The sequence below is a fragment of the Hippocampus comes genome, unplaced genomic scaffold (assembly GCF_001891065.2).
Source record: "Hippocampus comes isolate QL1 unplaced genomic scaffold, H_comes_QL1_v1.1 scaffold29, whole genome shotgun sequence".
NCBI lineage: Eukaryota > Metazoa > Chordata > Actinopteri > Syngnathiformes > Syngnathidae > Hippocampus > Hippocampus comes.
The window spans coordinates 1,175,631-1,185,532 of record NW_017805820.1 but is presented as its reverse complement, the minus strand read 5'-3'; the positions used below and the strand labels follow the sequence as shown (position 1 = coordinate 1,185,532).

Sequence of the window (9,902 nt, the reverse complement as noted above, 5' to 3'; positions counted from 1 at the left end):
AGGGCCCCCAATCTCATATTAAATGGATTTATAAAAATGAGTGCAGACATAATTGCCTACCCTGTGTTCATAAACATTGTTACTCACCTCTGAAATCTGGTCAAATCATTACCTAGTTAATAATGGACTATGTTTCCCCATGGGTGTTTTTATTTTCATATGTTGCAGTATGCAATTTAAAAACCAATGAATGCTATTAGATGTCATCATCCACTCCGATCAAGCCACAGTGACCCCCGGCAAAAGCAGCCAATGTGGCTGTGACTCATCTGCTCGTATTTGAAGAATAATGTCACATAAACACTGCGATTGGCTGACAACCAGTTCAGGGCGCAGCCCACCTACTACCCGAAGTCAGCTGGGATCGGCTTCAACACACCCGCGACCCTCGTGAGGATAATAGAAAATCGATGAATGAATGTCACATCACAGTCGCATCATAAATAGCAACCAAAACAAGTACCGGTACATAGTTTGAAATAATCATCCATCCATATTATATTTCATCTTCATACCATATAATCGCCTGTGTTACTAATCTCTGTCTGACGAACTCCTTTTTGTGGTTCAGTGATTGCAAAGTGAAACCACCTCTCCTGAAAGCTACAGTTTAACTGTCTGAGTGGTTGTGTTGACATGCAGTTTAACTCCGTGGGGAATGAAGGAGGGTACACTTGGCCAAATCTAATATTGACACGACACATTGCGGGCTGCCACACTTTGGAATTTGGAAGGTGGTGAGGAGGGGAGCTTCGGGAGAGAGAGAAAAGGCTTTTAGAAGTGGTTGCTGCAGTGCATCAAAATTGAAATGTGAGAATCCAATCCAAGAGATGTTTCAGTTTGACCGGGTTGACTGTTGCCGGGTGGTTCAAAGGATTGAACCACCGACGCTACGTTCAAGTCGAAAATAAAAACGCCATGAAGACACATTCTCTATGTTCTTCGAACTCTTCAAGTCACACTCTGCTTTCGTAGGTCAACCCTCCTTGGCAAGGTGCTACGTGTTGATATTAACGACAATGATGATGGTGCACCATACAGCGTCCCTTCAGACAACCCATTTCTGGGAGAGAAGGGGAGCCTCCCAGGTACATGCGTGGCAGTCCTATAGTCATGCTACAAATATTGTGTGAATTAATTGATTTGACAATGTCTATTTACTCCTGAAATGATATCGAGGTTTTATCCCATTTGCATTCAATCTTCGCCCTGTTCATTTGTATGTGTAAAAACGTCCCCTTGCAGAGATTTATGCTTATGGCGTGCGCAACATGTGGCGTTGCTCTATTGACCGCGGAGACCCGAAAACAGGCTTTGGCCGAGGCAGGATGTTTTGTGGCGATGTCGGCCAGAACAAATATGAAGAAATCGACCTCATTCTCAAAGGTACATTGAAATGATTTTCCCATTGTGATCCAGACTATTGCTCTTTGTAAGAACGTGCTTTCGTATTCCATTTTTCAGACCATCATACCGAGTAAATAAGTTTATTCCACAGCTGCTCCAAATCAACAACAATGGGGCATTTTTATCCAGAAATAGTGATCCACTTTTATGTGGAATTCTTTTTGTGCTCCCCAAGCTCTCCTCTTCACATTCCGTCAATGTTGTAGATGCTCTCCAAAATGATATTTGGGCTAAATTTTAATGCTGGCATTATTACGTTTACCATAAAGTTTTGATGTATTGTTTTACAAGCAGACAAAATATTCTGATCAAGCACATTATTATTTCTTGATCAATATGTCAAATTGTCATTATTTGCTGGACAGGAAAAAAATAGATCTAGTGGTTGAATGTTATGCTTGATTAATCATGTATGAAAGTGCTCATGTAATTCAAAATGTGTTTTCAGTAAATCTCTGTTGTAAGAATGATGCTTTTCAATATATTCTATACTTTTAGTATAGCCGGTTTCGTTTCAAGTGAATGATGAAGACCCCGATAACAACTGGCACTTCTTTCTCATGGTGGTCACTCGCCTGGTCACACATTCCTGTGTGGTGATTTTGTGGTTGGTCACTCGAGCACAAACCGCACAGCCCTGCCGATTCCGATGACGATGGAGATGCTGGCTGACGACATCATAATATATTCAGGCACCTGATAGTCAGTACTGCGTCGGGTTCAATGACCCTTCTACGATGTACTCCTCATCCCATAAATGTGTGTTCCTCACAAATGGAAAAATAAACGGGCATTCCAAACGGTATAACATATAATGGCAAGAAGCACTGTTGAAAAAGGGGAATACCAACTGCACAAAAAGTTCCGTTTAATATTCATAGAAATGCATCATCAACAATATGAGGCAGTTTTTTTTTTCATTATGAAGGAATGAAATGTCATTTGATAGAAGGTGTTCCATTAACGATGCCATGTGTTTTAAGGAGGCAATTATGGATGGAGGGCAAAAGAAGGCTTCAGCTGCTACGATCGCAAACTCTGTCGTAACTCATCGCTAGGTGAGGCGACTTGATTTCACTTGTTTTATGCTGTGCAGAAAGCCGCCGCAAACCACTGGGAAGTTTTCCATTGCAGGGTGTGAAACGTGTTCACGTTACCATGCATGTTGTATGTGCCAGTTGCACGCAAAGTTATTCCATTCCATTCGCTTACAATGCAAGAAAAAAAAAATAGATACTCCTGACCTGTTATGAATATTTACACATTGCAATATCTAAACCTAATCTGGAAGATTCTGTTTATTTAAAATTCCAAACTATGAAGGGCAGCACAGTTCTCCCTGTCCTTGATATGGGTTTCCTCTTACATTCGCAAAAATACGCATTTTGGGTGAAATAAATCATCTAAATTGTCCTTGGGTGACAATCTCAAGTGTGCATGGTTGTCTTTACGTGCCCTGCGAATAAATGGCGACCAATCCTGAGTGTACTCCGCCTCTCACTCAAAGATCAGCAACAGAATGAAGGCAAGTGGTATAGAAAATTGATGTATAGATAAACTATATAATGAACAAATGATCGACAATGTTAACAAGGTCCACAATTAAATATGACTATTCATTATAAGCAAATATTTTGCTCTTCGTGTGTCAATGAATACATTTGGTCGCTATTCAAAGACTTCTCTCTAAAGACAGATGTGTTTTATGTTACCCAGATGACATCTTGCCCATCTTTGCCTACCCCCATAAATTGGGCAAATCAGTGACGGGGGGTTACATCTACAGAGGTTGCCAGATGCCCAACCTGAATGGACTCTACATCTTTGGAGACTTCATGAGCGGGTGCGCACTTCTGTCACGCTTTCATCTCCACATTTCTCTGCAGGCTTTGGATTAAAGGCCATTTGAATGTGTGCGTTAATGAATAAAATATGTTCATTGCTTCCCAGGCGCCTGATGTCCTTGAAGGAGAATGTGATGACAGGTGAATGGCAGTACAATGAAATTTGTATGGGAAGAGACCAGACCTGCAGATTCCCCAAACTCATCAACAGCTACTATAAATACATCATTTCATTTGCAGAGGATGAGGCAGGTAAGGACTCCTCCTGTCAGATACCATGAGGATGTACATAAATTAGTTTCAGGTTAATTGTGGAGTGCGGGTCTACTCAAGATTATAAAATGAAGAAGAATTGTAATTATTCCTCAGCCCTACAAAGCAATGACATTTGGCCCGATCCACAACATACAAGGAATAAAACGTTCTCATCAACGTTCTCCCCAACACGACTAACAGCCAAGAGCAACATACTGTTTGATGATGGCCAATGGAGCTGAACCGAGAGGTCATACCATCAAATCGAAGTTTCTTTCCAGTGCTCTGCTGGGAATGAAAACTTAAAATGGTCTTAATCTTGAAGGACTTTTTGTTTTATATTGAAGTAATAGCACTGCTCATTTTGTTTCTTTCATTTCTGTTCAATGTATAAAGTGGATGAATGAAAACATGATCTCACACCTGCGTGGACACAAACAGTAAATACATTTTAGTGTTGAATTATTTTTTTTTTGTCTTTGAATGTTTGATCCCTTGTTTTTTGTCTCACTCTTTTCTGTCCCTGAAGGTGAATTGTACTTTCTTGCCACCGGTGCCCCAAGTGCAACAGCCAGAGCAGGAATTATCTATAAAATAGTGGATCCCTCCAAGTGAGCACTGTCGCACACCTTCCATTGCACTTTCAGGCATGAGGAGTGTATTTGTTGCTGTTGTGTGTCTCATTAAGAGATCAGCTGTGAGGCGGAGCGAACCACATTTAGTGCATATAACCACAACTCCCTGTTTGGGGTATCAAAATAAAATGTCGACTGTTTTTCAGCTTCGATATGTGCTTCAAACAAGAAACAAAACAAACCAAAAAAAAAAAATCTGCTATTTTATGAGCTTCAGTGACAGTTTTAATCACACTGACTCTAATAATACAATTAAAAAACATACACACACTGGAAGCTAAAAAAAATATGAATAATTAACATAAATTTCTTTATATTTCTCATAGGCGAGCAGCTCCAGGTAGATGTGCCATCAAGCCCTCCCCAGTAAAGATCAAGGGAAAACTTTTTCACTTCCATCCTAAAGCAGGTGAACTAAACTTACAACACTCGCATATGCTCCGCCCATCAACCCCTTTCTTGCTTTTTATTTTAACCGACCTGTTTTGTCTAAAATTCATAGTTTTCACAGAGCGCTACTTTTTGATTTGATTGAGTTCTATTCTGAAAGGGTTCCAGTATTTGTTTCAGGTTGAATGAGAAACGTGCCATTTTTTTAAGAGCCCTTCAGTTTGGTGTTGGTTGCCGTGGAAGACAAAGCTAGGTACTTTGCCGTCCATTGATTAGTTGATGGATACTGGAATTGTCTGGCCTTTTCCATGTTAAGATATCATTCATTTAACAGGCATAATCAATGCTGGTCTTAGTTAATGTCAGCACTTTCGCTGCACCATGTCATATTTCTTTTCTTTATTTAAAAATAAAATGTATTACATGGCCTCTTGCTGATATGGTATGATGTTACTTCTTAAGAACTTACTGTATAGCGTCACCTTTTCACGCACTGAGCAAGTACAGTACATCGGCCGTTAACACCTTTGAATTGCAACGTGCCAAACTGACGTGCACAGAAATGTACCGCACATCGAAGTGGAAACTCACTGAAGGGAACTTTGAATGAAAACATGATCTCACACCTGCGTGGACACAAACAGTAAATACATTTTAGTGTTGAATTATTTTTTTTTTGTCTTTGAATGTTTGATCCCTTGTTTTTTTTTTTTTTGTCTTTGAATGTTTGATCACTTTTTTTTTTTTTGTCTCACTCTTTTCTGTCCCTGAAGGTGAATTGTACTTTCTTGCCACCGGTGCCCCAAGTGCAACAGCCAGAGCAGGAATTATCTATAAAATAGTGGATCCCTCCAAGTGAGCACTGTCGCACACCTTCCATTGCACTTTCAGGCATGTGGAGTGTATTTGTTGCTGTTGTGTGTCTCATTAAGAGATCAGCTGTGAGGCGGAGCGAACCACATTTAGTGCATATAACCACAACTCCCTGTTTGGGGTATCAAAATAAAATGTCGACTGTTTTTCAGCTTCGATATGTGCTAGCAGGAATTATCTATAAAATAGTGGATCCCTCCAAGTGAGCACTGTCGCACACCTTCCATTGCACTTTCAGGCATGAGGAGTGTATTTGTTGCTGTTGTGTGTCTCATTAAGAGATCAGCTGTGAGGCGGAGCGAACCACATTTAGTGCATATAACCACAACTCCCTGTTTGGGGTATCAAAATAAAATGTCGACTGTTTTTCAGCTTCGATATGTGCTTCAAACAAGAAACAAAACAAACCAAAAAAAAAAAAATCTGCTATTTTATGAGCTTCAGTGACAGTTTTAATCACACTGACTCTAATAATACAATTAAAAAACATACACACACTGGAAGCTAAAAAAAATATGAATAATTAACATAAATTTCTTTATATTTCTCATAGGCGAGCAGCTCCAGGTAGATGTGCCATCAAGCCCTCCCCAGTAAAGATCAAGGGAAAACTTTTTCACTTCCATCCTAAAGCAGGTGAACTAAACTTACAACACTCGCATATGCTCCGCCCATCAACCCCTTTCTTGCTTTTTATTTTAACCGACCTGTTTTGTCTAAAATTCATAGTTTTCACAGAGCGCTACTTTTTGATTTGATTGAGTTCTGTTCTGAAAGGGTTCCAGTATTTGTTTCAGGTTGAATGAGAAACGTGCCATTTTTTTAAGAGCCCTTCAGTTTGGTGTTGGTTGCCGTGGAAGACAAAGCTAGGTACTTTGCCGTCCATTGATTAGTTGATGGATACTGGAATTGTCTGGCCTTTTCCATGTTAAGATATCATTCATTTAACAGGCATAATCAATGCTGGTCTTAGTTAATGTCAGCACTTTCGCTGCACCATGTCATATTTCTTTTCTTTATTTAAAAATAAAACGTATTACATGGCCTCTTGCTGATATGGTGTGATGTTACTTCTTAAGAACTTACTGTACAGCGTCACCTTTTCACGCACCGAGCAAGTACAGTATATCGGGCGTTAACACCTTTGAATTGCAACGTGCCAAACTGACGTGCACAGAAATGTACCGCACATCGAAGTGGAAACTCACTGAAGGGAACTTAATAAGCAAAGTTGCGTACTCATCAGTCCACCCAGGTATAAAAATGTATTGTACCGCCCAGTCGATAACTGTGTCACCCATTATTGCTTTTCTTTTCGTCAGAATTTGTAATCGATAAGAAACCGACGACAACACCTGCGCCCACGACAACCAGAAGGAAAATACCGCCAACAAGCAAAACAATAAGAAAAACTCCAACACTGTCATCAAGAACAAGAAAAGCCTCACCCCCACCACCAACAACTGCACCTATGAGAAAAAAACAGACGCCTCCAGCAAGAATAAGAACAACGCCATCGACAATGGCCCGCACCACCATGATCAAAGCTACACCCACCGGTAGGCTTACTGGTACAGCCGTCTACCAAAATAAATCCATTGCTAGGACCAACTTTCAATCCACCAGTCGAGCCGCGCACATCAGGGTCACACTGGGCATTTTCTTCTGCACCACTCTAAATTTACTTTACATTTTAAGATGTTATTAGCTTTGCAATTTCAACCAGCTGCGATCTGTCTCGCTAACAAAGAATTGAAAGAAGGAAAAAAAATCTCAGAAAGCCATTCTAGAGATATATTTAAAACGCGAATGATGAATTAATATGGATAGTTTGGGAGTTTTTCTCACAGACGATTTTCTTCCGATGATGTATTTTGGGGGAATTTTATTTTCTACTTTTTATTTGTGATTGGATGTGATTCAGGGTAGATGTAAAATTCTCAAGACTCAAATCTGATAAAGAATATCAGACGCGTGGTTCATATTGCACAGAATCTTAAGAATTTGTTCTCAAATAACATAAGAACTGAGGTTTTTTCCATGTTTTACATATAATTTAATAACATATTTCTTTCCGTTAAATTTATGTCTCTAAATTCAACACGCTGCAGCAAGAGTGTTCTTACAAGCCTGCTTGATTTCCATCCATTTTCCAAACATCATATCCTCACAAGGGTTGCGGACATGCTATAAGCCCATCCCAGCTGCCTTCGGGCAGGAGGCACGGTACACCAATCACAGCCAATCACAGGGCACAAATGGACAAACAAACATTCACACTCGCAATCACACCGATGGACGATTTAGAGTGTTCAGTCAACTTGCCATGAAGGATTTTGGAATGTGGGAGGAACCCGGAATACCCGGAAAAAACCCAGGGCAGGCCCAGGGAGAATGTGCAAACCCCACACAGGAAGGCCGGGTACAAACCCACGACTTCTGCACTCTGAGGCGGATGTGCTAACCGTGTTACCCACCGTGCCGCCCTACTTAATTTGAATGCTTAAAAAAAAAAATCATCAAGCATATAAATTGAGGCTTCAAAATCTTGAAAACAGAAGCAGTTCTTCTAGCTCTCAGGTACTGTGGGCGTGTCCACCGAGTGCCCCGCAAATCCCTGAATTCACTTTAAAGAGTCTTTAAAATAGAGTCAATTACTTTTATTTGCACAAAACTCACCATCCCAATCGCAGACATGTAATTCTGCTAAAGAGCAGACATTGCTTGTATTGTCGTCATTCAATATTCTTAGCATGAATGAGTCAGAAATATTCTGAAATTCAACTGCGTTCTTTTCCAGTGTTGTCATTTTCAAGGCAGGCGATCTAGTGGATGTACTGCAGATGTACTGTCGGTTTTGCTGTCTTTCGATTCAGTTGCAGCGTAAAATCCTCGTAACCGTGTGCTGACCTTTGGCTGGTACACGAGTCTCAAGCACGTTGTATACGTTGTGCCTTTTTTTATGTTGAAAATTGCACTACTTTAATTTAAATCAGTTCTACCGGCATTATTTATTCGGAATAAATATTTCTGCATCAGCTTCGGTTTGGACATTGATCCTTGTGTGTCTCTGTGTTTACGTATTTTCTTCGGCTAAACTACCAATATTAAAATAAAGAGGGTGACTCTGTCTCTCCCTCAGGTTATCGCTCGGCTGTCTACACTGCAGCCTCCTTTCGGACTCAAACCCCAACCACCACTTTGACAAGGAGACACATGAGACCCCCACCACCCCACCCCACTCCCGCTTCCCGACCATTAACCTTCCCACCACCTCCTCCTCCTCCTCCTCCTCCGTCCAAAAAGCATACCTACAAGGCTGTGACCACTGCACGTTATCCCGAGCATCCAAGGAGGTGGACAACCCCGCGGCCATCATATTGGAGCCCGAAGCCCACATTTTATAAGCCTCAGAGACCCGTGATAAATACCACTCCAACGAAAACACAGGAGGAGAAGCTCGGGTTAGGAGACAAGACGGACAATACAGAGGGGGATGAAGGTAACCAGGTGAATAAGAGGCCCAGAGAAGGTGGCAGAGGTTACAGTTACAAAAGAGTAAGAGGAGGTGGAAGGATGCGCGTTGGCTCCGTTCGTCTGGTAAGTACGGATGGTCTATCGGACCGAGGTCGAGTTGAGATCTTTATCCGTGGAGAGTGGGGGACGGTGTGCGACGACCTTTTCACCACCAAGGCAGGGACAGTCGTGTGTCGACAGCTCGGCTTCAGGACGGCACTCGCGATTTTGAAGAGGGCCGTTCTGGGCCAGGCGGATCGCAGCGTCAGGATCTACTTGGATGACGTGGAGTGTGAGGGTGACGAGAGGTCGCTGCTTGAGTGCAAGCGATCCAGAGTTGGGAAGCACAACTGTTCGCACGCAGAGGATGTGGGGGTGATCTGTGGTTAGCCTGAATGCGGAGACCGGTGACGGGAGAATAGCACTGTAGATATACTGGACTACAGCAGTTCCAAACTGCTTTGAAGCTGTCAGATGAATATTACATTTGTTCTTACAAGCAATCCACATTCTTGAAAGAGTCTTTTGAAGTAGTTGCATACTTTACACCCCGTGTTGAAAACTGGCGGCACGCAGAGGATGTGGGGGTGATCTGTGGTTAGCCTGAATGCGGAGACCGGTGACGGGAGAATAGCACTGTAGATATACTGGACTACAGCAGTTCCAAACTGCTTTGAAGCTGTCAGATGAATATTACATTTGTTCTTACAAGCAATCCACATTCTTGAAAGAGTCTTTTGAAGTAGTTGCATACTTTACACCCCGTGTTGAAAACTGGCGGGCCAGGCATGTGCCTGGGCCATCAGTGGGGACTGAGTCGACTGAATCCACCTCTGAATACCACCACTATCAGATCACAAGTAGAGAAACCGTCCATCCATTTCCTAGTCCGCTTCTCCTCACGAGGGTCGCGGGGCGTGCTGGAGCTTATCCCTGCTGTCTTCGGGCAGTAGGCGGGGGACACCCTGAACTGGTTGGCAGC

General features: G+C 42.0%; 1 protein-coding gene across 1 annotated transcript; it reads left to right on the top strand.

Moving 5' to 3' along the window:
• Nucleotides 1-924: 924 nt before the first annotated feature.
• LOC109525501 (HHIP-like protein 1) lies at nt 925-9,493 on the top strand. The gene is made up of 9 exons (XM_019886044.1): nt 925-1,088; nt 1,246-1,386; nt 2,391-2,465; nt 3,124-3,250; nt 3,358-3,503; nt 4,036-4,117; nt 4,468-4,550; nt 6,727-6,963; nt 8,547-9,493. The coding sequence occupies exons 2-9, from the start codon at nt 1,272-1,274 to the stop codon at nt 9,308-9,310; spliced, it is 1,629 nt and encodes a 542-aa protein (XP_019741603.1). The 5' UTR covers nt 925-1,088; nt 1,246-1,271; the 3' UTR covers nt 9,311-9,493.
• The last annotated feature ends 409 nt before the right edge of the window (nt 9,494-9,902 follow it).